The sequence below is a fragment of the Lampris incognitus genome, chromosome 7 (assembly GCF_029633865.1).
Source record: "Lampris incognitus isolate fLamInc1 chromosome 7, fLamInc1.hap2, whole genome shotgun sequence".
Lineage (NCBI taxonomy): Eukaryota > Metazoa > Chordata > Actinopteri > Lampriformes > Lampridae > Lampris > Lampris incognitus.
In genome coordinates, this window is record NC_079217.1 from 32,118,608 (window position 1) to 32,134,349 (window position 15,742).

The following is a 15,742-nucleotide window of genomic DNA, read 5'->3' on the forward strand; positions in this document are numbered from 1 at the left end:
AGTGTGTTGGTCTGTATGTTTGTTAATCAGGTTAAAATGACAGATAGACAGACAGACTCTATAGCAGCATTTCTCAACCCTGTCCTCAAGGAACCCCTATTCTACAGATTTTCATTGTAACCCTGCATAGGTATCCCACTTGTACTTAGTCAACCAATCATCTCACAGCACTTAATTATGCAAGGTGTGCAACATCTGACATAATTCATTGCTGATTGGTTGAATAACTACAAACAGGTACCTATTCAGGGTTGCAAAGAAAATCTGCAGGATAGGGGTTCCTTGAGGACTGGCTTGGGAAACACTGCTGTATAGGTTTATGCAGGTCTTCGTTTTGGTATGACCAGGGTTGCTTGTCACTGAGAAAATGTTATTGCAAATTGTATAATAATCCAAACAGATACTGATGTGCAACATGACTAGACATTGATATGTATATATGGAAAAAAATAGAGTTGAGGTCTTAGTTCACTGGCAGATTCAGAATTTTCAGGAAGGGGGCCCAGCTATCATGAAATTTAGCCATTTGATTTTTGTTAGATGCAGTGATTTCTTCCATTGAGAGATGTTCTGTTAACAAATTGAGCCATTGTGATGTTATTTTGTGTCTGTATTTCCAGTTAAGCAATATTGTCTTTTTTGCAGTGGTCAAGGTGATAAGTATGGTGTTGTGTGAGGTCTCCAATGAGGCAGAGGGAAGGAGAAGTGGAATGCTGTGACCCAAGACTTGGGAGACGTTAGTTATTATGTATTCCAGAAATTTTGGGTTGGTGTGCAAAGTCATACTGAGTGAAAATAGTTGTCTGTGGTGTTGAAAGTGCATTGGGGACATATGTCAGTGTCTGTGGAGCCCATTAAAGTGCATCCTGTGTTATGTATATTCTGTGTATCATCTTATATTGAATAAGCTGTAATCTGGGGCTGCTGGTCATTGAGAAGATGTTATTGCAAATTTGTTTCCAGAGCGGGTTGCATCAATATTAATCAAATCTTTTGCCCAGTCTGTGGTGGGGATGGCTGTGGTGGAGTCTTTGGTTGATGAGATAAGTCTGTATAATTTTGACAGTGGTTTCATGGCTATTGATATTGTTAACAGGTCTTCTACTGGTGGTTGCAAGTTATTATGTGATATAATTTTTTTCCTGAATGTGTTCTTGAGTTGTGGATATTGTAAATGCAAAAGAAAAGCAAACGTTACTGTTTCAATTTCGTCAAGCAAGTACTGCAAATCCTACCCATGTTGCTCTCGTATTGCCACACCATAAGTTCGTGAGTATGGGCAGTGTGTTGCTTACACAGAAAAGAAACTTGTTGCTGTGGCCGTGTGTGAAAACCACGATGCCCATGTTATTTGTAATGATGAGTTGTATTGGACAAGACAAGGATAGAGCGCTGTGGCCTGGTTAAACCAGTTTTTGGAATATAATGGGAGTTCAATTGCTTGCATAATGTCACCGTCTCTGATGGTCATAACACAGCTGCTGGTGAATAAAATCATTGTTGGTTTTGATCTTCTCATAGACCATGTCAACAATACAAACAAACAAAAATACACTGGCCTTATCCTTTAAGATATGTTTTGGGGCAAAATTTAAAAAAAAAATCTTGGATACCATTGCTTTAATCTAAAGTTGAATTTCATCAGATGCATTTTTTTCTGATGTAGTGCATTTTTCTGTAATCATTTTAGTAAGAAACTCCAAAAATAATTCCTTCTCTTGTCACTCTTACATCAGCCAAAAATCATCAATAAAAAATCATAGGAATCTTAAATCTCCACAAAACAGAGTGGGGCCAGCAGAGGTTTGACACTGACATTTCAAAAGTGATGGACTCATTGGCTGCTATGGGAGATGAACCATCACTAAATGCCTCATTCATTCTACTGGGTCTCTCTCCATCTCTCCATCTTTCTTCCTTCCTTCCTTTCTTATTCTGATGTTAATGTGGTTTCTAGGGAAGAGGTAGAGATTGTCATTTGCTATTTGTTTTTTTTCTCCCCAATTGTATCTGGTCACCCCACTCTTTACCCCATTCTCCACCCCTTCTGCCCACCTGAGGAGGGCTGCAGACTACTGCATGCCTCCTCCGATACATGTGGAGTCGCCAGCCAGACCAACCAGAGGAGGCACTAGTGGAGCGACCAGGACACATACCCACATCCGGCTCCCCACCCACAGACACAGCCAGTTGTGTCTGTAGGGACGCCTGACCAAGCTGGCGGTAACACTGGTTCAAACCGCCGACCCCCGTGTTGGTAGGCAACGGAATAGACCGCTATGCTACCCGGACGCCCTACTATTTGGTTATTTAATGTAAGAGTTATTTCATACTGGTTATTTTAAAGTACTTGGATATGCATTTGCAAAACAGGATCTGATAAAAATTATGCATTTCTTTTTTATTATTGTCATAATCATTCTATTTGAACACCAGCTGACTATGAGGCATTATACTCAACCTGCGAGTAGCACCAAGTCGGCCTCCATCAGGGCATCTCGTCTGTTCTGTCTGATGTGGATAGGACTATCTTTACCCAGCAGGCCACGGGACATGCCCCCAAGGAAGCAGGGTATACCTAGCGACTCCAAGGCCTTCCTGTAATACATGCAAATATGTTTAACCACTTTATAATCTGTTAAGGGCCAAAGAATTAAAGATATAATGTGATAACTTGAGTAAGCAGTATGGCTTAAATCCAAACACTGTCTCCAACAAATTCTCTTAATGACCAGTATTATTTTAATAAAAAGGCAAAAAAACACAAAGAGGATAAGCCCTTTTTGTCCACTAAAATTGGAAGGAAGTTAATTATTTGGGCAAGGTCATTACATATTGAGACTGAATTCATGTAATGGGTATGGCATGCTTCTCACTTTAACATCATACACATAATCAGCCAAATGGTGGGAGTGCAACAGGAAAAGCAGAATAACAAAAATAAGCAGTAGCTACCACAATAGACCACTAAGAATATGAAAATATTCATCAATTAAATATAGCACCCATAAAATTATTTTCTATTGATAAGAAAGATACAATAACGGGAAAATATAGGAGTAGGAGGCCATAATAAATATCCTGTACCTGATATCATCTACTTGGGTTGGTGGTAGTGTTGCTTGACTACCCATCACGATAACAGGTTTCTTGGCACGACTCACAAGCTCAATACACTTTTGTACCTGATTGTGTCAGAACAAGCAGAAGAAGGGCAATGTTATATTAGAAAAGTGTAAGTGTCCCCAGTTTAATTTGACCACAGGCCAGGGTTATGGCAATGAAGAACAACCCTAGCATTTTTACTCTTATAGCACACTATATAGTGAGAGAGATGATTGATTGGTTAGTAGGTGTAGTATAAATCCTGACATGGAGCAAAACATAAAAAAATAAGTAAAATAAATAAATAAACAAACAAATGAACAAATAAATAAATTAATAATAATTATCATTATTATTATTAACTATTATTAATCCAGTGAGTCAAGTAAATTCTTTATGAGACAGTACAAGCCTGTCTCATGCCATAAGCAATCATCAGCTGTCAATAAAGCTTATTTGTTGAGCACTTTCCCTACTGTTGAGTGTTTCTTTTAACAAAGTTATTTACTATTATTACTATTAAAAATGTGTGTGTGTGTGTGTGTGTGTGTGTGTGTGTGTGGACCCTGTGATGGCCTGGTGGCCTGTTCAGGGTGTCTGCCTGCCTGCCGCCCAATGACTGCTGGGATAGGCTCCAGCATCTCTGCGACCCCGTGAGCAGGATAAGCAGTTTAGATAATGGATGGAATGGATGGAAATAAAAATTAAAGCAGATGAATTGGCCGGTTAAGTGTTTCAACTGGTGCACCCAGGAAGGCATCGTGCTCAACATTTTTGCTGCAATAAAACAGCAAGCAGATAAATGACATGCTCAGATTTTAATGCCAACATCCAACCATCTAAAGGAGAATTTAGGATACATTTTCACAGTATTAATTATAAATTAAATGAACTAATAATAAAGGGGTTTTAATCACACTTGTATCCAACTTTATTTTGGTTTGAGAAATATTTTGTGCAATTTGCCATCATCTTCCATCTTTGGGACTAGGCTCGGGCAATTAGACGAATATATCGGCAATTGGCAGAGTTTAATCGGCAATTGTTTTGTTTTTGCACAATTTTTGTCCTTTTATTTTGCTAATTTAATGGTCTGCCTTCTCAAGAATTCAGCTCAATAAATAAATAACCTTTAAAGCGCAATTCAAAGTGTGTGCGTATAGGAACTGGCAGTTGGAGTTGGGCCATATGCATGTTCTTGTTGCACTGATTTCCAACGAGTCTTTCACAAAACAGGGCAGTGACTAAATGAAATTAAGCTGTCTTTAATGGTTGCTGTCCAATCGATTGGTGCTGAAAAGCAATGTCAATTCATAAATCATATTTGAGAACGAGACCAAAAACTGTATGTGCAGTTGTGCACCCTGATCATTCAATAGCATAGTTATCTTATCCCCACCTGTTTGTTCGTGTGGAGGCTGCAAGCAGAGGCGTCTTTAATCTGACACCATTGGGCTTTTTTTTTGCCAAATTGTGTCAGACAGCTGTTCAGCCTGTCTTTACAGCTTATTGCTCAGCAAAGATCTCAAGGTGATTTATTTTGTTGAATTGAAGAAGAGTAGCCTATAATACACTTGAAAAAGTTTTAGCACACCTTGAAAAGAAAAATTACCGACGTCAGAATTTTTTTTTTATTGATTACAGCTCTGCTTTTGATACAACTGCACCATCCAAACTGGTGTTGAAACTCAGAGGTCTTGGTCTGGGCAACTCAATCTGTAATTGGCTATTTGATTTCCTGACAGACAGGCCCCAGACTGTGAGAATAGGTAAAACATATTCATCCACATTAGTTCTTAGGATTGGTACACCTCAGGGCTGCTGTCTCAGTCCCCTATTTTATAGTCTATTTACACCCAACTGTGTTGCCATATACAACAACAACAACAGCATCATTAAATTTGCAGATGACACAACTGTGATTGGACTAATATGCGACAGTGATGAGAGGGCCTATAGGAGAAAAGTAGAAGATTTAACCATAACAACTGCTCTCCAAGCGTCAAAAAGACAAAAGAAATCATTGTTGATTTTAGAAAGATCAGAGAAAATCACATTCCTATTTCCATCCATGGGTCATCTGTTGAAACTGTGGACAATTTTAGATTTCTCAGTTTACATATCACAGACACCCTCACATGGTCTCTCAACACTGTGATGTGTTTTGTGTTTGTCTGCTCTGGGCACTTCTCTAGGGCAGACAAACACAAAATACATCACAAACACCAATTGCCTCCTCAAGAAGGCACAGCAGAGACTCTATTTTCTGAGGCTTCCCAAGAGTTTTGGTATGAGTACCAAAATGCAAATAAACTTTTATCGCAGTACTATTGAGTGTCTTGACAGGCTGTATCACAGTGTGGTTTGGCAACTGCTCAGGACTGCAGACTGCTTCAAAGGGCTGTAAAGACAGCAGCAAAAATCACTGGCATGGAACTACCAAAACTTCATAATATTTCCACCACTCACTGCAAAAGGAAAGCCCAAAACATCATTAAGGACACCAGCCACCTTGCTCATGTTCTGTTCTCGCTCCCTCCATCTAAAAATCATTACCGGAGCACACCACTCATCTCAGTAATAGTTTCTTTCCACAGGCAGTCAGGTTGTTGAACAGCTGATGTACCCATATGCACCTTACATTGTTGTGTTATTGTGTACTTTTCTATATTGTGTATATAATGTATGAATTCACTATGTACATAGTCTACGTTTTTTTTGGGATGGCTTGTCTTTGTGTTCTTTGTCCTTGTGTTCCTTGTGTTAAGGCAGAGAGAGCCAGAGCACAATAATTTAATTGTATTCTAAATAAATTTGACAATAAAGTTGAACTTTAACTAAAGTCTGTGATGTTTCAGTAAAATTAGATTCTCCCATTAATGCTTGTGCAAATTGGTGGTGTTAGAATCTTTAGCCATCACTACTTGTTTGCAAAGACAGCAAATAACTTCATTTTAGGTCCTTCGGCTTGCCAGTTGTCAGGTTTAAAACCAAAATAATCCTAAATAGGGGATTTGGTATTCTTTTTCACAATGAGCTCTTCCATGATTGCATTTGCTGAAAATGGTCGACGCATGGCTGGGGGCGTATATCGGCAATCGCCGATTGTTGGGCTGATGATGGCCGGTAGGAAAATTTGGCATATCACCCAGCCCTATTTGGGACTAAGTTGGTGCTGGAGCCTAAATGGTCGCTTATCAAATATGTTGTTGGTATGGTCAGAACTTACCAGGCAATCTGATCCAGAAAGGCCCGGTGTGGGTGCAGATTTTTGTTCCTGCCAAGCAGTTACACACCTGATCCCACTAATCAACCATTAGAGTCTTTGCTGAGGAACTTGATTAGGAGACACAAGTATGTAACTGCTTGGCTGGAACAAATACCTGCACCCACACCGGCCCTTTCTGGATAAGATTGCCCACCCCTGAGTTAGGGCACTTCAAAACAAATATTTGGTAACTGTTTCATACAAGCATCCACCCACTTCAGCCATGAATCAAGGTAATTACATCATGGCTAAAGTAATGTCTGCAGCAGACCAACACACAGCAGAGCAGTAAGTCATAGCCTGTTACTGTGTCATCCTTGAAAGCTCCACTCATACCTCAATAGTAAGAGTTGCACAGAAAGTGTATTTCTATAAATTTGTTTCATTTATATTCATACTTAGTACACTACAACCTTGAACACAATAAAATAGATCCTTACCAACAACTGACAATAGGTGAACTATAAAGGCAGTCATACCTGATCATCTGTGGCTTGTGGGATGTCAATGGGTAGTGGAGACACATCTCTGGTCTCCCAGGCTCCAGCAAACAAGTTCATAAGGTGGTTTTGGAGATACCTTACATAAAAGAGACCATCATAACATGTTATCACCATGCAGGTCAATTCACAAATGCTACCCAGATGCTTATAATAATATAACAGTGTGCATGTACACTCAGTGAACAGAAAGATAGAAACCCCTGTTCTGTTGCAAGTTGGATCAAGTTTGGCCCTGTAGCATCCCAGTGTTAAAGCTGACATCAGTCCTTTGTCCAACTGCCCAAAGTTGATGGGTGAATGCTACCACCTGCAGATGCTGCATTTGAGTTCATTCCAAAGGTGTTCAAAGGGATTGATAACAGGAGATTGTGGTGGCCAGGTCATTAAAGTAATTTGACCTGAATGTTCCTCAAACCATTCCTGGATGTTACTTGCACTATGGCAGGGGCCATTACCTTTGCTGAAAGTACCCGTATTCCCTAACAACAAGCCTTGGATAACTAAATCTGTCAAATGGGCTTAGGATCAAAATATCTAATTTCATAAGGGGATGCCACCCAAAGAGCAGAGGCAGCTAAAAATGTGAAAAAGGAAATAATTAAAGGTAAGCTGAAATATACAAACAAAGTAAAGAAGGGACATGGCAATGGTAACGCCCGTTTTGCATGGGGATCAAGTCAATGGTGGGGATGGAGAAGAAAGGGAAGAAAGCTGTTTTACCTGACAAACCTGAGGGAGTGCTAGCTGATGAACTGAATAATTTTTACTTATGTTTTAATGAACATGATATTAAAAATGAATGTCTAGCTTTTAGAGATGATACTAGAGCTCCTGACAGCAGTATTTTCATTGATGATGAGAGTGTGCTGAAATCTCTCATGCACACTAAAGAGGAAAAGGCCTGGCCCCATTGACATTTTGGGCAGACTACTCAAAAACTGCCAGGCAATTATGTGGCATTATTTCTTTTATATTCTCGTGTTCAATTCTTCAGAGAGAGGTTCCAAAAATATGGACTCTACTGTAGTGCCAGTGGCCAAGGTTAGGACTCCCACTAAATGATTATCCCCCGTGGCCCTTACTTCTCTGACTATGAAGGCTTTTGAAGGGATTGTTAGAAGCGAGATCCTTACAATGACCAAAGATAAACTTGATCCCTTACAGTTTGCTTACAGAGCAGGGAGGTGGGTAGAGGATGCCACCATCACCCGCCTTAACTTCATTGTGAAAGACCAAGGTAGTTACAACTATACGACGTTGCATTTTATTGACTTTTCTTCAGTCTTTAACTGTATGCAGTCCCACATTTTTGTACACAGACTAATGAGTGACTTTGCTGTGGAATTTAACACTGTATGCTGGCTCATGAGTTTTTTTAACTGACATTCCTAGAGGGTGAAAGTAAATGGGACTCTCTCTAGTGTTCTTAAGTCTTCCACTGGTTCACCACAAGGATGCATTCTCTCACTCCTACTGTTTGTTTTGTACACCAATGATTGTGTGAGCCAGCACGAGTCAGGACATATCAAATTTGCAGGTGACACTGTTATAGTGAGTCTTCTCAAAGATGACAAGACTTGCCACGGTCCAGTTGTTAACGAGTTCTTACAGTGGTGTGACAATTCCTTTCTTAAAGTCAATGTACCAAAGAAAAAAATAAATGGCTGTTGACTTTCGCAGAAGGGGTTTTGCCCCCATCACCTACCCTCATAAATGGAGAACAGGTAGAGGTGGTTAGCCAGTACAAATATCTGGGGACAACTGTGGATGACAAACCAAGCTTTCAGCCTAATGTGGAGGCAATCTTAAACAAAGGTCACCAGCACAATATTTTTAAGGAGGCTTAGCAGTTTTAATGTAAACAAATCACTTTTGAAAATATTTTACTCATCTTGTATTGAGTCAGGCCTTACCTTTTCTTTTGTTTGCTGTTTTGGGAATCTAAACCTGATGAATAAGAAGAAAATTGCGAGGATGAGCTCTAAAATCATCGGCTGTGATCTGAATGACCTCTATCTTGTTTATCAGAAGAGGGTCATTAGAAAAACTCAGGATATTCTTCAGGACCCTCAACACCCTCTTTATTCTGAGTTTTCCCTCCTTCCCTCTGGACATAGGTATAGGATGCCTAGATGCAGCAGAAATAGACATGGTCGCTTTTTTGTCCCAGAGGTTATTCAAAGTTTGAAATGGTAACTGTAAGACATGTGGACTAGGACTGATTAACTATGATACTGTTTTGTTACCGTTATGTCTGATGGGGACTTTTGTATATTTCGGCTATATTGTACTGAAAATGTATGTCCTTGTAGCTGTATGCGTTTTCGGACTTCATCTTAATGTCTTTTATGTTGTTTTAGATGCATGTGTTTTAGGACTCAGTCTTAATGTTCTTTAGGTTTTTTAACTGTTCGCTGCAAAATGAATTACCCCAGTGGGGATAATAAAGATTTCTCTCTTGTTTTCTACCCATTCCCTTTGGCAGTACATGATGACCACAAATCTATGAACCTGGTCTGCTATAATGGTAAGGTATGCTTTGGCATCAAGGCGTCAATCTACAGGTATTAATGGACCCAGTGCATACCATTTGAATGCCCCTCAAACCAGTACCTCTCCCACCGACTTGTACAGTTGTAACCATACATGATGGGTCCATCGCCTCATGTTGTGTACACCATACCCCGAGTCTGCCATTGTGGTGGTGCAGCCAGACCAGGGAACCTTTTTCCAGTCATTTAAAGTCAAGTGCTGATGTTTCTTAGCCAACTATAAACACCTTCAGTGGTTTACTATGGACATGAGAGGTACCCTGCATGGTCATCTGCTGTTATATTCCATAACGCAAGAGTGTGACGCACTGGGTGTTTCGAAATTTGTCCGTTTACCACACAACTGTATTGTGATGTTAATTGACATGCTGTGAAATGGGGATTACTTTTTATGGCCCAAGCCACCCATATCCCACGTTCAATCTACCAATGGCCGCCTCCCAAACATTTTAATTAGGTGTCTTGTGATCTGGTCCATTCACTTGAGACTGCTGCCTTCAAAAAGCCCAGCAACTCTATGGTGTTGGCGATGCTCAAACCCGCCCTCCTGGGACCCATGTTCACGCTTTTTCGAAGTCCGTTAGATCATGGTTAAAGCACATTCTTGGTAATCTGTTCACATGCAAAGCAAATGTGAAAATGGGAGTTGATGTTGCATGCCCTCTTCTACTGCAGGGTCAGGGTTTCTATTTTTCTGGTCACCAAGAATATAACACACCTAAACATATATTAATAACATGAATATCCATCCATCCATAACACAATCATGCAAATGCACATTATACCTACGGGCAATTTAGAGTATTCAATTCACCTAAAGTAAGTATTTGAACTGCAGTAAGAAATGGGTAAGCCTACATACAAACTCTACAAACACGGACTAGGATCAAACTCAGGGCCTTACTGGTGTGCGACAACAGTGCTAATAATTTAGCATCTGCACCACCGTAAACTTATGATTTCAAATAACTACAGAGTTACTCATAAACATACCAAGATAAAATTTTCCCAATTACGCCCTTAGGAGGATTTTTCACCCCAAACTCTTTGGCCACCAAGTGGAATGGGTAGAGGGTGTCAATAGGAAACTCTATGAAAACAGGACCAGGGGTTCCAGACTGGGCGATAGCAAGTGCCTTGCGGACCGTAGGTACAATCTCCCTCACAGTCCTGATGGAGGCACAGAACTTGCACAGCGGCTTGAAGAGGGACATCTGGTCAATGTCTTGCAGTGCTCCTCTGCCCTGTATCATAATCACGCATTATGGAGAATTTAAAAGAAGAGGGTTTGAGGCCATAAGGGGTTAAGATAAAGTGTGATATATTTGCATGGCTTTTTAGACAAATGCCATTGACATGCCAGTTGTCATTTCAGAAAAGGAGCATCTGCACCACAACACATAACTTGAGCCAGCCCCACTTAGAAAGCGAAAGACTTATTCTACTCCGTCATTTTGTGGTACTCTATCACACATTCATGTGAAGCAGATATTGCAGTGACAATGAATTTCATAGGCTCTAACCTGAAGAAGTGTCCCAGCAGCTCCGCCCATAAGGAGTAGTGGAGACTCAGCCATCTGGGCATTTTTCACTGCTGTCACTGTATTAGTGAGGCCCGGCCCTGCAGTCACTGCAGCCACACCAACAGTGCCTGTGAAGAAAAAATTACACACATACATAAATAATAAATAAAAACACACACATACATATCCATCTCAAATGGGGTCGCGGGATGCTGGAGCCTATCCCAGCATTCATTGGACGGCAAGTGGGGAGACACCCTGGACAGGCTGCCAGTCCTTCACAGGGCAGACACATTAGAGACAATTCAGTATGACTGATTCAACTGACCTACATGTCGTTGGACTGTGGGAGGAAACCGGAGCACCCGGAAGAAACCCAAGCAGACATGGGGAGAACATACAAACTCCACACAGAGGATGACCTGGGATGACCCCCCAAGGTTGGACAACCCCAGGGTTCGAACCCAGGACCTTCTTGCAGTGAGACGACTGTGCTAACCACTGTGCCACCATGCCATCCTATTTTATTTTGCTTTAAGTCAAAAATAAGAAGAAAATTGGTTTGGTTTTAAATTCCCTTTTGAGTCCAATTGAAGGTTTTAATGATTTCTAATTTGATTTCTTTTCTCCTCTGTTTAATGCCCTCGCTCACGTTCCTTATTTTTTCTCACTGTCACACTGAAGTACAGTTGGAAAATGGCTTATAGGGGATAAGCGGCTTGGATAATGGATGGATATACGTATATATATATATATATATATATATATATATACACACAAAATCCAGTGAGTCAAATAAATTCTTTAGGAAATAATTACAGCTGATGATTGCTTATGGCATGAAACAGGATTGTACTGTCTCATAAAGAATTTATTTGACTCACTGGACTATTTTGCTCTTTATTTGTTGAGCACTTGCCCTACCGTTGAGTGTTTCTTTTAACTATATATATATATATATATATATATATATATATATATATACACACACACACACATATATATATATAGCGTTTTTTTTCTGAAACTGTCAATGGCGTTGTGAGTGGTCAATTAATGAGCGGGATATCAACATATATGTGTGTGTGTATTTATGTATGTATATATGTATGTATGTACACATGTATATATCAACACAGATACAGGAAAAAAAGTTTTAATGCATTGCAGTGTAAGCTAAGAGTTAACCCTTTTTTATGATCTTTGTTGTTCCCTTAGGTATAATCTTACTTTTTAAAATGGTTTGTACATACGAATTATATTTTAACATAACAATAACTGTAAATAAATCTTCCCTTGTACATAGTTAAACAAAAATAAAATCTATTACCTTTTTTATACTGAATATATTTACACAGGGTACATGGAATTTACCACCTAGCTACATTCTCCCCTGCAATGAGTTAACGTCATCGATGACTGACTAACCCACCTGAGCGGACCCCATTGGTCCTTGCAATGCTTTTTCAAACAGAGCTGTACCCACACAGGACCTGTGTTGATATACTTGTGTTGTATCTGTGTTGATATTCCGCTCCTCATTAGTTGAGCACTTATAACACCATTGACGGTTTCGGAAAAAAACGCTATATAGTGTTTTTTTCCAAAACCGTCAATGGTGTTGTTTCGTGGTTATATCTCTCTCATCATGGTTATATCTCTCTCATGTCATAATGTGTGTGTGTATGTGTATATACACACACACACATATATATATATATATATATATATATATATATATATATATATATATATATATATATATATATATATATATATATATACACACAGTGCATCCGGAAAGTATTCACACCCCTTCACTTTTCCCACATTTTGTTATGTTACAGCCTTATTCCAAAATGGATTAAATTCCTTTTTTTTCCTCATCAATCTACATACAATACCACTTAATGACAAAGCGAAAAAGGTTTTGTAGAAATTTTTGCAAATTTATTAAAAATAAAAAAACTGAAATATTGCATGTACATAAGTTTTCAACCCCTTTACTCAGTACTTGGTTGAGGCACCCTTGGCAGCGATTACAGCCTCAAGTCTTCTTGGGTACGAAGCTACAAGCTTGGCACACCTATATTTGGGGTATTTCTCCCGTTCTTCTCTGCAGAGCCTCTCAAGCTCTGTAAGGTTAGATGGGGAGCGTCGCTGTACAGCTATTTTCAGGTCTTTCCAGAGATGTTCAATGGGGTTCAAGTCTGGGCTCTGGCTGGGCCACTCAAGGACATTCACAGACTTGTCCCGAAGCCACTCCTTCATTGTCTTGGCTGTGTGCTTAGGGTTGTTGTTGTGTTGAAAGGTAAACCTTCGCCCCAGTCTGAGGTCCTGATCGCTCTGGAGCAGGTTTTCATCAAGGATCTCTCTGTACTTTGCTCCATTCATCTTTCCCTTTATCCTGACTAGTCTGCCAGTTCCTGCGGCTGAAAAACATCCCCACAGAATGATGCTGCCACCACCATGCTTTACTGTAGGGATGGTATTAGCAAGGTGATGAAAGGTGCCTGGTTTCCTCCAGACATGACGTTTGGCATTCAGGCCAAAGAGTTCAATCTTGGTTTCATCAGACCAGAGAATCTTGTTTCTCATGGTCTGAGAGTCCTTTAGGTGCTTTCTGGCAAACTCCAAGCGGGCTGTCATGTGCCTTCTACTGAGCAGAGGCTTCTGTCTGGCCACTCTACCATAAAGGCCTGATTGGTGGAGTGCTGCAGAGATGGTTGTCTTTCTGGAAGTTTCTCCCATCTCCACAGAGGAACGCTGGAGCTGTGTCAGAGTGACCATCGGGTTCTTGGTCACCTCCCTGACCAAGGCCCTTCTCCCCCGATTGCTCAGTTTGGCTGGGCGGCCAGCTCTAGGAAGAGTCCTGGTGGATCCAAACTTCTTCCATTTACGAATGATGGAGACCACTGTGCTCTTCGGGACCTTCAAAGCTGTAGACATTTTTTTGTACCCTTACCCAGATCTGGGCCTCGATACAATCCTGTCTCGGAGGTCCACAGACAATTCCTTTGACTTCATGGCTTGATTTCTGCTCTGACATGCACTGTCAACAGTGCGACCTTATATAGACAGGTGTGTGCCTTTCCAAATCATGTCCAATCGATTGAATTTACTACAGGTGGACTCCAATCAAGATGTAGAAACATCTTAAGGATGATCAGAGGAAACAGGATGAACCTGAGCTCAATTTTGAGTGTCATAACAAAGGGTTATATACATGCAATATTTCAGTTTTTTATTTTTAATAAATTTGCAAAAATTTCTACAAAACCTTTTTCACTTTATCGTTATGCGGTATTGTGTGTAGCTTGATGAGAAAAAAAGGAATTTAATCTATTTTGGAATAAGGCTGTAACATAACAAACTGTGGGGAAAGTGAAGGGGTGTGAATACTTTCCGGATTCACTGTACGTACACACACTATGAAATGAGAGTGATTGAACCATGATCATGGCCAAAGTTTATGTCATCCTATGCCACTCACCCTGTTCATAATATACTGATGCCATTTTGGAGCTTTTAAAAGGCAAGATAAAGCTGTACATGAGACTGCAGTGTTTTCATAAAGGGCAAAGATAACTGCAATTGCACAATTTAAAATTTAGAATCTATACAGTATTATGTACTGTTGTGTAATAAACTTCAGTAGATTTTGGTAGACTGAATAAATAATCAAGTGAGTCTGTGTCTTGGTTTTACTTTTTGGAGTCTTAGTAATGCACCTGAGAGCCTTGCCACTGCATCGGCAGCAAAGACAGCAGTGGCCTCGTGTCTGGTGTCCACAATGTGGATACCCAGCTTCTCACAAGCCACCAGGATTGGTGAGATGTGTCCACCGACCAACGTGAACACGTACTTGACCCCGTGGCCACGGAGTACCTCTGCAACACTCTCCCCACCATGCCTTGGACTCTTGGTTTCAGTCTAAAATGAGACAGAGGAAATCACTAATCAGACAAATCTGGTCAAGTGGTTGAACTGAAGGCTGAATCAAAAAGGTATTTCTAACAGACTACTACTGTATCAATTGAGAGGAATAACACACACACACACACACACACACACACACACACACACACACACACACACACACACTGTGTGTGTGTATGTGTGTGATAAATCCATGAATTCATAACTTCAAGGGTCATATAAAGAGAAGAGATAGCTGCAAGTGCACACCTCTACATCATGTATCCTTAGTATAGTGTTGCAAGGTAAAAAAAAAAAAGGTATGTTGACCAAAATGCTGCCCACACAATGGGCCTCATGCATCAATCATTTGTACGTTTGTTCTTACACACCCATGGAATTGTTTAGCTCCCAAGTTTGTCTGACAGACAAAAGCAAAGCCTGATGGTTATTTGTAATTCCTTCCCCCTAACATCTAGTGTCTACCTCTTGCAATGAGCAGTCAACCAGGCTTGCAAAGACGTCAAAGTTGGCCAATTGGTGTTTAAATTCAGGGGTTACCCAGGTTCTACATTGGTCTCTGGGACAATCTTCAAGGCTAAATAATTCCATGGGTGTGTAAGAACAAATTTGTATGTAAAACGATTGATGAATGAGGCCCAATACATTTTGCAGAATGAAGAGGTGATTTATGTTGTATAACCTTAATTTGTATACAATTCAAGAAAAGATAGTGAAAGATAATATTCATTTTAATGAATAACCCTACATAAAGGATACACAGGTCACGTGAAAAAGGTGAGTAGGGGGCCCTTTTAAAAGGTTATCTGTCAACCTCTCTTTTCACTCAATTGGCCTTGCATATTTCACAAT

General features: G+C 40.1%; 1 protein-coding gene across 1 annotated transcript in view; it reads right to left on the reverse strand.

Moving 5' to 3' along the window:
* The window catches only part of ilvbl (ilvB (bacterial acetolactate synthase)-like), a 29,406-nt gene that overhangs the window by 12,925 nt on the left and 739 nt on the right, over positions 1-15,742 (reverse strand). The window contains exons 2-7 of the mRNA XM_056283508.1: positions 14,683-14,884; positions 10,952-11,079; positions 10,422-10,672; positions 6,853-6,952; positions 3,088-3,185; positions 2,462-2,598 (exon numbers count right to left, since the gene is read on the reverse strand). Coding sequence (XP_056139483.1) covers positions 2,462-2,598; positions 3,088-3,185; positions 6,853-6,952; positions 10,422-10,672; positions 10,952-11,079; positions 14,683-14,884 — 916 coding nt within the window. The remainder of the gene's footprint in view (positions 1-2,461; positions 2,599-3,087; positions 3,186-6,852; positions 6,953-10,421; positions 10,673-10,951; positions 11,080-14,682; positions 14,885-15,742) is intronic.